Source organism: Oryctolagus cuniculus, chromosome 17 (assembly GCF_964237555.1).
Source record: "Oryctolagus cuniculus chromosome 17, mOryCun1.1, whole genome shotgun sequence".
Taxonomy (NCBI): domain Eukaryota; kingdom Metazoa; phylum Chordata; class Mammalia; order Lagomorpha; family Leporidae; genus Oryctolagus; species Oryctolagus cuniculus.
The window spans coordinates 46,405,541-46,420,244 of NC_091448.1; the positions used below are offsets into that span (position 1 = coordinate 46,405,541).

Below are 14,704 nucleotides of genomic sequence, written 5' to 3' on the forward strand. Positions count from 1 at the left end.
GTCCCCTCGGTGACTTCCAGGATGACATGACCGACTCCCTGCGAGATTACACCAACCTGCCCGAGGCCGCCCCTCTGCTCACCATCCTGGACATGTCGGCCCGGGCCAAGTACGTGATGGACGTGGAGGAGATCACCCCTGCCATCGTGGAGGCCTTTGTGAATGACTTCCTAGCAGAGAAGCTCAAACCCGAGCCCATCTAGTGGGGCCGCCACCTCCGGGCGTTATTTAAAACTGTCTCCTCCTCCTCCCCTTCCCTCCCTTGGCCCTTGGACTCTCCTGGTGCGGCCCGAGTCACACAGCCCCCGTGTCCCACCTCTCTGTGGTGCCTTGTCTCTGCATTCACTCCTCTGCCAGCACCCCGGGGTGCGCGTCCTCCTGGCGGCAGTAGAACCCACGGTGTTGGGAAGCTCTGCTGGGCATTCGTGGGGATGGCATCACCCAGCCAGGCCTGAGACTGGGACGGCTGTGCTCCGTCCAGGTCACTGCCTGTGGGTGACGGGTCCGCCAGGGTGTTCTCCCGCACAGGTGTGTGCGGGGACAGCGGATCAGGGCTCTGGCCCTAACACAGAGTCAGCACACACACGTACACACACACACACGGCCCCACACAGCCGGGGCGGGGCAGGGGGAGCTGCTCGGTGACACGCGTGTCGGGGGAGCAGAGGCCGTGGCTGGACCTGCTGACGGCAGCGTCCCTGAGTGACCTCATCCTTCTCCGCCCGTGGGTTCTTGGGCAGGGATCTCCAAATCTGAACGGAAGCTTGGGGGGTGTTTCAGGTGGGAAGCGTGAGTGGCTGCAGTGGCCGTTTTGTTGAGCTCCACGGTGAGAGGAGAGCTGCTTTCCTTCATTTCGTCCCTTGCTTGCTCTTGACCCGCCCCAGGTTTCTGCCTGCTCAGAGAACAGCTCCTCCTCTCTGGGGATTTGGGACTGAATTCCACCCCTTGGGCACACCTCGCTGGCACGGTCAGTGCTGCGTCTGAGGCCACAGGACCTCTGCCGAGGCCCCTGCACCCCCCTCGGGTTACCCTGTCACTCCCTTTTCTTCCCAACGCCTCGCTTTCCCCTGAGCCTGCACAAGGCGCTGTGCCCTGGAGCAGGAGGGGGCCGGGGCCTGGCAGCAGAAGCCTTAGGTCCCTTGTGCGAGGCCAGGTGGCCTGGGTTCTCGAAGGGCCTGAATTGAGCACAAAACCCCCAACAGCAGCCGTGTTCTTAAGATTTGGGCGGTGGACTTTGGCCTGGGATTTTCGGGGTGTTCATCTCAGATGGGTGTCAGGGCCGTGAAACAGTCCCAGGCCTTACCCCGGGCTCCACTCAGCACCGGAATCGTCCATTTGGAGAACCCGGCCGCGCTAAGGAGCTATTGGCACGGCTGCCCCTTGCTGAACTGGATTGTCCATCTGTAGTTCAGAGGTATACACTTAGCTGGTAATTAGACTGTTGTTTGATGTTGCTGGCCTGAGACGCCATCTACCTAGCGAGAAATAAAGCAGGCATCTGGACGTTGTCAAGCACGTGGCCTTTGCTGTCCTTGGTATGTGAAGTCTGCTCTACCTGTTTGGGTGGGGGTGGGGGGTGGGGTGACTCTTTGGGGCCGGGCACCTAGTGGCTGCGTTCCAAACTGTCCAAGAATCCCAAGCCCTAACGGGGTTGTTTGTCCTGGGCTGCCTGAGGCAGGCCCCTCCTGCGCTGGCCGCCGTCCCTCCTGGTTTGTGCGGCCCCTGATGGAGAGGGAGTTCCTAGTTCCCCACCTCGGACGTCCTTGCTCTTCCCCTCCCTGCAGGGAGCCAATGCCCTGAAGCCTGCGAAGGCCCACAGAGGGCCTCTCTGAGAAGGGTGCAGGAGGTGGGGGCCCTCAAACCCGCTGTGTCCCGGGCCTGGGCCGGACGGACTCCGGGATACAAGCTGAGGCTGACGGCCCTTAGAACGTGGGCAGGGTTTCTGTGTCCTATCCTAGGACTGCCTCGGGGAAAGGTGATCCCAGGTCTCTGGGAGCAGACAGTCCAGCGGGTTGCCACGGGAAAAGTAGGTCACCTGTGAGCCTGGGGGCTGTCCTGGGCTGGCTGTTCTGAGCTGCACGTAGTTGGATCCCGGCCGCCAGGAGTGCCCTTTTAGGGTGCACGTGGAGGGCTGAGGCCCCCGTGGCGGCTGCTGTGGGGAGGGCCCCTTTCTCCATGGTGCAGAGCAAACGGGCGACAGGGCAGCTCCGGAATCCCTCCCAGCCAGCCCTGCTAACTGGAAGCAGCTCCCGACACCAGCAGCAAGGGGAGCCATGCCCTGCAGGTGGAGGCAGGAGGGGGGCTGTAAAAACGGCGTGCTGGGCTCCCAGAGCTGTGCGCCCCACGACGACTTCCAGATCCCTCTCCTTCGCACGACGGAGAGGAGACGGCTTTTTTCCCCTACCTGTCTCCCCATGTTAAAGATCTGTTTAAGGAAAGGGGGCTGTGTTTGGGATTGCTGTGTCCAGTGGGCAGACGGAAGCCAGCTGCTTTCCCAGGAGCAAGGTGGCTTCCTGCTATCGCTCCCCAACCCCCATGTGTCCCGGAACTCAGTGGCTATCACTTACTGAGCAGAAGGAGCCAGCCCTGCTTTTTGGCATCAGGCTAGCTTCAAGTGGTGGTTTCCAGGCAGATTTTGTTTTTTCCTGTTGCCTGGTTGAAGACATGAAAAAGCTGTTCCGCCTCCTGCTGCCTGGTTCCAGGGCCACACGTGGAATCCAGCCATGGTGCAGACGGCAGGGTATGGCCCGGGAACCCATCGGCGGGACCTTCAGGGTCCCCGCACAGGAGCGCTGCACGTGTGGGACCGAGTATGGGTCCCACGTGCTCCAATCCCACAGGTGCCTTCTGCTCTTGCCACCTCCCGGCCTTCCTGGCAGGCCCACACTTGCCCCACAGGACTGCACACAGTGGGAAGCAGGATGGACGGCGAGGCTCAGGAGGGCCCCTGCACTGCTTTCCAGGGCCCCAGGGTGGACCTGGGGATGCTGAGCCCGAGATCTTTCCAGGTTGCCCCTGGGCCGGTGTTGAAGTGAGCACCTTACCTAATCCCTCGCTGCAGCCGCCAGCAAGGACGAGAGCACACCTTGTGGCCTCCCCGGGAAACTGCAGGTTCGGGGACAGTCACAGCTGTGTGCTTCGTTATTCGTGCTAGTGGTCTGTGAGCCTGTACAAAGGTAAGTATTTCCTAGGACCCAAAAGCCGGGTGGAGGAGATTCTCATGTTGGCTATTTCTTTTTACAAAAAAAAAAAAAAAAAAAAAAATTGAAAGAGTTACAAAGAAAGGGAGAGATGGAGCTTCCATCCACTGGTTCACTCCTCAAGTGGCCGCAGCCAGGAGCTTCATCTGAGTCTTCCACGTGGGTGCAGGGGCCCAAGCACTTGGGCCGCCATCTACTGCTTTCCCAGGCACATTAGCAGGGAGCTGGATGGGAAGTAGAGCAGCCAGGACCTGAGCCGGTGCCCAAATGGGATGCTGTCATCACAGGTGGTGGCTTTACCCCTAAACTGCACCAGCCCCTGGTTCTGCCTTATGTCTAGGATTCCCCCTTCTATGGGGCAAGCATGACGAAGATGGCCTAGGTGTGCCTTGTATGTCAAAGTGCAAAGATGAGCGAGTGTGCCAGCTGTCAGGGGGCTGCCACCTGGCATTCTGGAGTACTTCCAGGGCAAGGGAAGATGTGAGTAGGACTGGGTGGTACTCATTCTGCAGCACTGTTGAATTCTCAGTAACTAATGTGGCAGCCTGTGAAAGCCTCCGTCCCTGAGTCATGGGAGAGGCCAGGTTGAGTCCCAGGCACCTGGCTTTGGCCTGCCCAGCCTGGGCTGTTCCAGACACTTGGGAAGTGAACCAGTACAAAGAGGATTGATCTATTTTCTATATATACATATGTGTATGTGTGTGTATCTATTCTATCTTGTCTGCCTTCCGAGTAAACAAGAGTTTAAAAAAAACAGACATTTAAAATCTCCTGTGGTCATCAGAGGACATGTAGGTCCCAGCTATGAGGAATCAGGGGCCGCCCTACAGGCCTGCGGTCATGGCGCCTGCCTTCGGAGGCCGGCATCCACTCCTTCTGCCCAGCACTCTGAGGAAGCCGCAGCTTTGGTCGTGGCCCTGGCCCACCTCAACTCTGAGACTGCGACAGGTGGCTCTGCCCAAGTGAGCAATCGGGACTCCCGACGCCGAACGCACTGTAAAGAGAGAACAGTCTCTTTGTGACACCTGACACTCGGCCCCCTGGCTGCTGAGCCTCGGCCGTGCATCCCCAGGTGCGCCGCGAGGACTGCTCGGCTGTGTAGACTTGAAGTCATCCAGAGTGAGAAGCTGGCTCAGCCGCTGATGTGGCTTCCAGCTTGTTACCTTACTACGCTCACTGATGGAAGCAGAGGAGGTAGCACGTTGGGGTTTATAAGCAGCACCACGCTTTCTCCACACACACAGGTGAGCCCACCTCAGGCCTGCTCCAAGGGGAGGCAGCCGCCAAGAGGAGAGTCCCGGCCGTGCGGCAGGTTTCCCAGCAGGCACGGCAGGCCCTCCCACGCTGTTCCTGGGCTGTTTAGAGCTCAGCTGTGTGGCAGGACACGGGAGGCTGCAGGGAACCCTGGAGCGGACGGCAGGTCCCCTGAGGCCTGTTCCTCCTTGGGTTCTAAGCAGGGCCCAGTACCCATGGCTGGATCAAGGGCAAAGCGCGGTGCTGAAGGGCGCTGCGGGGGCCTCCCAGCAGGAGCTCCAGGCACCAGGGGAAACAGGGCACGGTCTTCCTGCCTTGGCCACCCCATGTCCTGATGCTCTGCTGCAGTGACTTTTGCTTCTGCCAAGACGTGGGACAGTCTGCGCGGCATCCCCCTTTCACGCCTCTGGGCACAGGCTTGCATCCTTCCCATTTTTCAACTTAAATCCAGGAAAGTCCTCACCCCTCCCTGCAGCACTGAGAGTGGGTTTTGAGGCGTGGCTGCCACCTTGTGGCAGAAACTGGCATCACCGCTCTGCTTCCACACAAAGGCGAGGGGCCTGGCCAACTCTCACCGTTTCTCAGCCAAGCAGTGTTTTTCCTGTCATACACAGCTCAGTTTTTATTGCTGTTTACTGGGAAAATAACACATTTTGGCCTCAAAACAGAAGAATCCAAGATGGTGACTTTGCAGTATCACCATGCAAATAAGGACTTCACCGCCCCTTGGTCACTTAAAAACAAAGGACACCGGCCTCCCCGGCCCGTGTTGCGCCCACGGTCTGCCAGGCTGAGGCCCGTGACTGGACGTCACTTATTTTCTCTCATTCCCAGGGTGATCAGGTGGACTTGGAGTGACTGGCTAGTATTCCGCACCACTGTTTCTGTAAACAGGATAAGGTGTACGTCCTACTCTTTGTTTTTGTTTTGTGAGGAAAGCTGTCAGGGATACAAATGACAGGGCTGCTTTCATGCTGCAGGCGTGAGCTGCCTTTCGGTGACCTGTTTCTCAGCGCTTCCCCAAGGCGCTGAGGGAGACCAGATGTCCCCGGACTTGTGTGGCGTGGGTTCCCGTGAAGCTGTGCTTCAGCCTCTGTGCAGCGCAAAGGCTGGGGTCAGCTGCCTTTTAAAGAGCTGACCGGGGCACAGGGTTTGAGGACAGACCACAGGCCACTTGTGTGGGCCCCTAGGCAGGCCTGGGCCAGAACGAGGCACCAGTGCTTCAGCCAGGAGGCTGCCACCCGAGCATCCACCTTGCAACTCCACCCCGGCCCTGAGGTGCGCTCAGGACAGTTTACTGGGGAGCCGGGGGAGCTAGGGGAGTGTCGAGGGAAGGAAGAAGGAAGGGCGTCCACGGGTCCTCACGAGTCCGTAAGGCATCTCCCCAGAAGGAGTAGCTCAAGGGCTCCCACAGAACGTGGACCACTCCAGGAGCCCGGGACGGAAGGGCTGTGGTAGAGCCACTTCTGCCACCCTCCACTCCAGCGTCTCCAACCCCACCCTCTGCGGGTGTGAGGCAGTGCCTGAAACCAGGCCTGTGCTCCCCCTGCCCACCCCCTTCCCGCTCATGAGTATGCTCGCAGCCTGGCTGCCTCCTGGCTGGCACCTGGGAAGTAGGGTTCCAGCCTGCCCTGGTCCCCCGGGCTGTGAGACGAGCAGGGCTTGCAGCAGTGTTGCGGGCCCAAGGACCCAAGCGGGCATCCTCAGAACCTCCGCTCCCCGCTCCCCGCAGCCTGGGCCCCAGCGCCTTCCCCAGCGCTCTGTCCCGCTGTGAGCAGTGGCTGCACCCAGCCCGGCCTGTCACACAGCCATGGGCCGCAGGCGGCGTGCTCCCGACAGATGGGGGCGGTGCGAAGATTTTAAACGCGGCTCCTTCTTTCCCACATAAGCGGCCCTTACGGGGAGAAACGCACAGCAACAGTGGCTGTTTCTGTGAAGGCCTGGACAAACAGTCCCAGAGACAGGACCGCCGCTGCTGGCCGGCGTGAAGCAGTGACTCTTGGCAAGGCTTCCCCACTGTGCCAAAACGGAGCCAGGCACGGAAACCTGAGCTCGCCGGCCTTCCCTGGGAACGCGCCGCTTCTGCACGTCTCGGGCCGGATCTCCCAGGCCGAAGAGCCGGAGGGACGCTCTCACGACTGCAAAGCATCCGCCAGCGGGTAGGGGCTCCCTCCCTGCTCAAGAGGACGCCTCAGGAAGTGTCTGGGCAAGAGCGCCCCTCAGCGGTGATCTCTCACAACATCCATCTGAGGGGCTATGAGGCTCATCTGCGGGTGCTGCCACCGGAGGAGGAGCGCCCAAAGCTGATGGAGACGGGGATCTCGGGAGTGCTGACCCGGGTTATTTTTGAGGAACTCATGGAGATGTTTATTTTTCCCAATAGCCGCACAGTGAACGCTACCTTACCTACTTCTTGCCTCTCGAACGTGGCCTGGGGAGCCATAGCCACCCGCTCTGCCGGCCTCCTCAGGGTGGGCTGGGCGGAAGTCCCCTGTCAGTGGTAACTCTGGCTCCTGCTCCCGAGTTCCGCCCTCGCCCGCAGCTGCCGCTTCCCCTCAAACAGCAGGATGCTTGCGGCCATGGCCGAGTTGAGGCTGTCCACACCGGGCACGACGGGGATCAGCAGCCTCTTGCCCCCAGTGCGCTCCGCCAGCCACAGGGACTCCAGGCTCACGCCGTGGGTCTCCCCACCTATCACCACAGCTGCTGGGGCCTCTGTCCAGTCCAAGTCGTAACTCTGGACTTCAAGTTCAGGGAGCCAGCCTTTACCGGCTCCACTTTCTAGCTCCTCCACCTCCTCCTTGGACTTGTGAAATTTGAGGAAGCGAGGATCACACACACCGGCTTTATCAGATGCGTGGGCCTGGGCATAGAGGCCACAGTTGTCGGCCACGTAGACACGGGTGTTGGGGGGCAGGTGCTCCGGCACGGCTTCCCACTCCAGGTTGTTGATAACAGGCACCTGGAAGTGCGCACCCATACCTGCCCGCAGCACTTTGGGCTCCCAGGCATCCACACAGCCTAGAAAAGAAAAACACAGAATTTTACAGACCTGCCCGGACCGGAGAACTCGTGTAAATCCAGGCGATTCTGATGGGTGGTAAAGAACGAGCTCCCGGACCTTCTGGCCCACGTGCGGCCGTGCCCTGCGCAGGGCCTACAGGGCTGACCCCTGCCTCTGCTGAGAGCAGACTTTCTGTACGCAGCGCCACACCTCGCACAGGGGATGCAAACGGAAGGAACACACAGCCCAGGGGCCAGCGCTGTGGCCTGCAACGCTGCATCCCTTACAGTCCCCGCGGCTCCACTTCTGAATCCACTCCGTGTGGACGGCCTGGGAAAATCTGGGGAAGATGGCCCAAGTGTTTGGGCCTCTGACACCAACGTGGGAGACCCTGATGAAGCTCCTGGCTTCCGCTGGGCTCAGCACTGGCCACTGCGGCCATCTGGGCAGTGAATCTCTCTCTGTAGCTCTGGCTTTCAAATAAATCTAAAAAACAAAGTCCCCAACCTCAAGGGACTCATGACGGAGCGGGCGGCGGTATCAGGCTCGTGTATACAGGCCGCTCGCTGAAGCTGAGGCACAAGATCATGAGCAGGTCACGGAACACCCTTGCACGGAGCAGGCTACGAGGCACAGCCAGCTACGAGACCCAGCGCTGAGCGGGCTCGTGAAGCACTGAGGATCCGGTCAGAGGCAGGCCCAGGCAGAGGGCGAACCTGGAGGCCAAAGAGCCCCAGTGTGTAGGATCCGCGGGGCGGTGAGCAGGCCTGCTGGCAGGCAGGAGCTGGGAGGCTGGCCTGGCGAAGCCACAGAAGGCTTTTCAGCCCAGCAGGACCGAGTTCTGCGGGAAGAAGCCCCGGACGGCGGCAGGGAAGACAGCAGAGATGGGAAGTGAGGCCGCAGTGCAGTGCCGTGCTCCAGGGACTGGAGCCCAGCAGCAGCCCTGCCACTCACACGCAACCCGCTTCTCCTGCCACCTGTGCGGGCCACAGACCCCTCTCATCCGCTAGGCGCGCCCACTGCTGGGCGCCGGCTGGGGGCAGGACACCTGTGAGCGCACCACTCACCTACTTCCTTCCCCGACTCCATCCCACCCGTCTCCTCAGGACAAGTTATTTTTAAAGTTAGCTTATCAAGCTCAGGAGAGATGAGCTAGGCAAGGCGGATCTAGGAAGGAGGGTAACAGAGAATGAAGCAGGCCCGCACACACCCCAGCCATGGGCTTTCTACCAGGCAGGGACGGGAGATGGCAGCTGGGCTGGAGGCCGACAGGTGAGGGGCAAGGCCCAGATCTGCGGGAGGCGCCCTCTAGTCTGGGTAACAGGGAGAGGGCAGCCATCGCCCCTCCTCCCCCTCACATCCTTGATGCTGGGCACATGCCAAGTGCCTCCTACCCTTTCTCCCCCGCCTCTCACGTGCCAGCCCCCACGATCCTTGTGCCCACACCTGCTATCACAGCACTCAACAATGGGCTGAGGAGCGTGGTACTGACCATGGCAGGGAGAGGTAAGCACCGAGGTGTGCCTGGAAGAGGCGCACAGAGCCATGCAGGCAAGTCTCAGCAGTGGCAGCAGGCGGAACGGTCGGCCCCTCCCATCCGCCTTCAGGGTGTCCTAACAGGCACTTCAGGCCTGTCCCAGCTGCCAGGCAGGTCCGTGCAGAGCCAGGCTATTAATCTGCTGTCCTGATGGAAGAGGAAGAAATGTAGCAAGGCTCACATGCAGGCAGAGGCGCACGGCGGCCAGGAGGCCAAAGGAAAGGATTCCATTTGTGTCATGGTCTGCCGACCTCACTTCCTCCACAGGACCCAGAAGTCAGGAGCACGTAGGCCTCACCTACCTCTGGGACCACAAGATCCATAAAGGACCTGATGGCATCTATGTCTTTCCCCTGAATGACTTTCATTCTTCACTAACCTACCAGGTTTCAAAATGATTTTTAAAAGTAATAAACATTGGGGTCGGTGCTGGGCTCACTTGGTTAATCCTCCGCCTGCGGCACCGGCATCCCATATGGGCACTGGTTCTAGTCCTGGTTGCTCCTTTTCCAGTCCAGCTCTCTGCTGTGGCCCCGGAGGGCAGTGGAGGATGGCCCAAGTGTTTGGGCCCTGCACCCCATGGGAGACCAGGAGGAAGCACCTGGCTCCTGGCTTCGGATTGGCGCAGGGCGCCAGCCGTAGCAGCCATTTGGGGAGTGAACCAACAGAAGGAAGACCTTTCTCTCTCTCTCTCTCACTGTCTGACTCTGCCTGTCGAAAAAAAAAAAAAAAAGTAATAAACAGTCACAGAATTACTGATACAGCAGGCACGCTGCAAAATGCTTTGTTCAGCATTTCACCGAATCCTGAAAACAACCCTACAAGGGAGATTCTGTTACTCTCATTTTACAGTGTGGACACTGACACAGGGAACACTGTTCAAGGGCATACAGCTACTGAGGGGTGGCCCCAAGATTTGAACCCATGTCTGCCCAGAGCTCTTGCTCACTTAAAAGCAGCCAGCAATCCACGCGGTAACAGGCACTCCTACCTTTGGTGAGCAGGACCCTGCTGCAGCCCGCCCCAGCAGCAGATCTGAGAACTGTCCCCAGGTTCCCGGGGTCACGGAGGTTGTCACAAATCAAGAGCAGAGGCAGCGAATGGTGATGCTGACTCTCTGGATAAGTCATCTTGCTGTAATCGGGTTTCGCGAAAATCCCTGAGGAAACACAACAGGAGGTACATTTGGGAATAACCTGACTTCTCATTTATCATTTTCTCATATATCCTTAATTATAGGGAACACAAATACATTCAAACCCCATGAACACTCTACTAGTGCTGCTCCCCTCCGCAGCTTTTTCAATCCTGGAGTGTCCCCGGTCAGAACTCGTTCTGTGCATCCGCCTACACCCAGGTACAACCACCCAAAGGCTTGTAGAGGCACTTTTTTTTTTTTTTTTTAATTTAAAAACCCAAGGCTGGCATCGTGGCAGTGGGTGAAAACGCCATTTGTGAAGCTAGTCTCTCACATGGGAGTGCTGGTTCAAGTCCTGGCCACTCCACTTCCTATCCAGCTTCCTGCTAATGTGTCTGGGAAGGTAGACAATGGCTCAAGTCCTTGGGCCCCCATCACCCACACGGGAGGCCCAGACGGGGTTCCTGGCTCCTGGCTTTGGCCTGACCTGGTGCAGACCCAGCTGGTGGTAGCCATTTGGGGTCTGAATAGCAGATGAAAGCTTTCTTTCTGACGCTGTGCCTTTCAAATAAATCTTAAAAAAAAAATAAATAACCTTACACATCATTCTGTAACCTGCTTATTTTATTCAGTAACAAGTCATAAAGAACTTACCACATCATTCATTTGAAGCCCCCTTATTCTTTCAACTGCCGCATGGCACTCGGTTCACGTGAAGGTGCCGGGTTCATCTGGCTCTCCCCCTCCCGACGGTTACGCTGCTTAAGTTCCCCACCACAAGCTCTGCGGTGAGTGTCCCTGTGCACACGTGCAAACACTTCCCTTGCATGAACAGGTAAGTGACACGGACACATGGGGCCATGCACTCTCACTGTGAGCAAGCAGAGCCAAACTGCCCTCCCCACAGACCGTTCCTGTTCCTCCTTGTCCACACTGGGACACACAGGTGGCTGCTTTCCAGCTCAAGGCCATGCCAGCACAGCATATACTATGCAGTTGTTTCAATGTCTGTCACTTTAACGAAAAAAAAAAAAAAAAAGGCATTTCATTATTTTTATTTATTTCTGTTCATTTTATTTGAAACAGAGAGGGAGATATTCCATCTGCTGGTTCAGGCCCTACATGGCCTCAGGAGCCAGGAACTCCAGGAACCATGCGATTCCCATGTGAATGGCAGGGGCCCATGTGCTGCTCCCAGGCACCTTGGCAGGAAGGTGGATTTGAAGTGGAAGAGCCCAGACTCAACCAGGCACTCTGACACGTGCACGAGCATCCCAAGTGGTGACTCAGCCACTGCACAGAACACACTCCCCCACTCGTCATTTTAACCTCATGTCCCTGATTTCCAGGGAGGCTGCACACCTGCTCCCGGTAACTGACTGTGAGCCCCTCTGGGTGATTCCTTCCCTCATTCATGCTTCCCCCTGTCTCATCTGCTTTGGTGCTCTAACTTTTGCCCACATTCCCACTGGCTGGGGTTTCTGAAAAATTATTTGTAGGCTTGGCTTCACTATACTCAAAAGCAGCTGTCAGTCTGCTATACTGACTTGATGCTTCGTCACTTGTTTCAAACAGTGCAGTCCTAGGAAAAGAACCTGAGTCCAAGAACGTGAACGCATCCAGCTGATGACTGCTCCTGAAAGACCCCGGCTCAGAAGCACCATCTAAGCACACGCTCTGCAAGGGCTGGGAGTACCGTGAGGGTGTGCATCACGGCCCCGCCTCTCGCTCAAGTACAGAGGTGTGAGAGGTTTAGAACGGGCACAGCCACTGCCCTGTTGGTCCCTCTGTCCTCCGTCTCACACAGGAGCACACGCTGTACCTTCCTTATGGAAGGTATTGAAGACAGGCTGATTATGATACTAGAACAAAAATGGCTCGAGGGTACATGAAACGCCTGGTGTAACGAAGTCACTGTCATGGATGCGCTGCCCAGCCACGGCGTTGACCACAGAGGCGATGACAGCAACCAGCACTGTTTAGGTCGGGCACCAGTCAAAGCTCCTCACATGCACTGATTTCAAATAAAGATCCCAGTCCTTTAAAGAATGCTCACAAGGCACTGCATAGTCTTGAAAATTTTATGAACATTTTGTTGTATATAATTACTTCAATAAATGGTCTCTGGGGTTAGGAAAGAATGACCGTACTTGCACGGAAACAAGAAAGAACTGAGGATTTTTCCAAGAGACAATGCAGGTAAAAAGTTTACACCACCTGTCGGGGCCATGGAATGGCACTGGGCATCTGGGAGCCGTGAAGATCCCACACTCGGGGCAGGGGTTTGGCACAGCAGCTAAACCGCCACCGGGACGGCCATACCTGGATCTAAAGGTCTGGGTTTCAGTCCCAGCTACTCTACTGCAGTCTCCTGCCACTCACATGGGAGACCAAGACTGAGCTCCTGGCTCCGACACGGCCCAGGCCTGACTGGTGCAGGCATTTTGGGAGGGGACCAGCAGATGTATCTCTGTCTCTGTCTGCCTTTCAAATAAATATAAAATAAATGAGCATTGTTTTCCTGCACAGATGGCCACAAGGCCATTCAGTGGGGCGTGAGCCTCAGATGTCCCTCCCTTCTCCTTGAGCATCTACTGTGAGGGGACCTGCTACTTGCAGAGGCCTCGCTGTGCCCACGGGTTCCAGAGCGTCTCAGCTTGGCCAGGCAGTGCTATCCGTTTCTCTCTCTACCCTCCGCAAATCCACAACAGCATCACACGGAGAAGCTAGGTAATACCAATCTTTAAGTCATGAAATGATGAAAACAGTCGTCACGATGAAGGCCACAAGTCCAAGGTGGACGGCCACTGTGAGCACACATGCCCAAGGCGACAAGCGTGGCACAAATGAATGACTCTCACTGACGCACGCGGTGCAAATTAAAGAGGGGCAGCAAGCAGACACGGACACTCGGTGTAACTCCAGGTTCTTTCCTATTCCAAGTCTCCACCCCATGGGCTAAGAGTTCTGAGTGTAGGGGCACAGATACCTGTGACTCACTGGGTTTCAGAGACCAGCACCCCAAAATCTCCTCTCCCAACCAGGGGCCGCAGAGTTCAAGGATGGAATCTGGGAGCCCAGCACGTGGACTATGAAACACGCTCAGTGGAAAGTCCTGACCTGGCCTTACAAGCTGGATGACAACTCTCCCTCCTCCAACTACCCCTCACCATCCAAGGGGAGCCTCCACACTTGCTGCCATTTGGGCCTCAGATCTTAACTAGAACTCCAACGGCAACAAGGTATAAAGAATTTATCTTCCCCCATATTTAGCCTGAGGTGCTCAAGAACATCACAGATACATAAAACCTCGAGCTAGATCCAATCCAATGAAGAGAGCCTTTTCTGTTCACTGGGCTAACGAGGGCAATCAAGTGCGCCCCTCCTCAGGGATGCTTCTGGAACAAGGCGGCTAACGGCCAGCCACCAACACACCGGCAGGGGCTCTGTGAACGGAGGGCTTGAACCTGCCTGCAAACCTTCTCTTCGGTTTTTACTAGGACAGCTGAAGAAGTGACCTAACAGTGCAAGCTCTGGGACCGCCAGTTCTTCCTGGAGACGACGAAGACCCGAAATACAGACGCAGGGGAACAGTGGCTGCCGCTGCCGCTGGGACACGGAGGGCAAAGCACAGCGAGGCGACAGCTCGAGCTCTCTGCGGGTCTTAAGAAAAGACGGGGCAGTTACATTTTGAGTCTGGGTTAACTAAAATGTGCTGCCGTGAGACAAGTATGAGCGCGCAAGCCAGCCTAGGTCTCTACCCCGAGGCCCAAGCTGGGTTCACCACTGACCCATTATTCCTTGCGGCGTTACCAGGTCGGACCAATCCTTGATATCCTCAAATTTCACCTTAACGAGGCGGACCCCTTTAAGCTTCTCGACCGGCAGCTCCTTTATATATTCCAGACGGCTGAAGAAGAAAACTTGTGGCGCCGCTCCAGCCTTGAGCGCGTCCGCTATCAGCCTGCGACCTTCCAGCAGGATTTTCCCCTGCTTCTCCCGAAACGGCCTGGACTTCACTATTGTCATGACACTGCTGTGGGCGGGAACAGAGAGACACGAGTGACGGTCAGCATCCCGCTTCTGAGACCCACCTGGCTTCGCGGGGACAGCAACAAACGCATGCCGAAGACGGACACTCCGCGCAAAACAAAACCCAGCGCGCTGTCCCGGGGGGACGTCCTCCACGGGGTCCCGCTGGGAGCCCCAGCAGCCCATCACCTCAGCCTCCGGTCTCCAGGCAAAGCCTTATCATAACGAAGCCCGGTCTCTTCCCAAGTGCTGAGCGACCCGGACGCGGCCACGTGCGGCGGCTGTTTCTGTCGCTGCTCCTGGCCACCGGCCTCGGACGCCGCCGTGCGGGGCGGCTTCCGTCCCACCACCTGTCCGGATGGAAACATCACTTTCACGGGGCTCCGTCGCAGCGCCCGCACCCAGCGCCGTGCATCCAGGGCGCCAGCCTGGACCGCCGGCGACAGCAACGGCCGCAGGCCCCGCCGTGCGACCCCCGCCAGCGCCGCCATCTTCCCGTCGCCGGCAGCTGCGTCACGAGCGCGCGCCGCGGTGGCGTC

The 14,704-nt window shown here is 57.8% G+C and overlaps 2 protein-coding genes across 3 annotated transcripts in view; one reads left to right on the plus strand and one right to left on the minus strand.

The window, feature by feature from the left end:
- Positions 1-1,515, plus strand: part of NXN (nucleoredoxin) — a 162,834-nt gene extending 161,319 nt beyond the window's left edge. For both annotated transcript variants that reach the window (XM_002718895.4, XM_051824571.2), the window contains exon 8: positions 21-1,515. In XM_002718895.4, the coding sequence (XP_002718941.1) occupies positions 21-203 (183 nt within the window). In that variant the 3' untranslated portion in view covers positions 204-1,515. The remainder of the gene's footprint in view (positions 1-20) is intronic.
- A 5,282-nt stretch (positions 1,516-6,797) lies between these two features.
- On the minus strand, positions 6,798-14,690 carry MRM3 (mitochondrial rRNA methyltransferase 3). The gene is made up of 4 exons (XM_017348913.3): positions 14,355-14,690; positions 13,925-14,169; positions 9,987-10,154; positions 6,798-7,475 (listed from the first exon to the last, which is right to left on the minus strand). The coding sequence occupies exons 1-4, from the start codon at positions 14,654-14,656 to the stop codon at positions 6,949-6,951; spliced, it is 1,242 nt and encodes a 413-aa protein (XP_017204402.2). The 5' UTR covers positions 14,657-14,690; the 3' UTR covers positions 6,798-6,948.
- Between the last annotated feature and the right edge of the window lie 14 nt (positions 14,691-14,704).

Bases quoted from the DNA above. Each gene is read 5' to 3' on its own strand.
- MRM3 (XM_017348913.3), bottom strand. From the start codon at position 14,656: ATGGCGGCGCTGGCGGGGGTCGCACGGCGGGGCCTGCGGCCGTTGCTG. The intron at 10,155-13,924 runs GTCAGTGGTGAA...GTGTTTCCTCAG, and splicing joins AACGCCGCAAGGAATAATGG to GGATTTTCGCGAAACCCGAT. The intron at 7,476-9,986 runs GTAGGAGTGCCT...TTTCTTTTCTAG, and splicing joins CAGGGTCCTGCTCACCAAAG to GCTGTGTGGATGCCTGGGAG.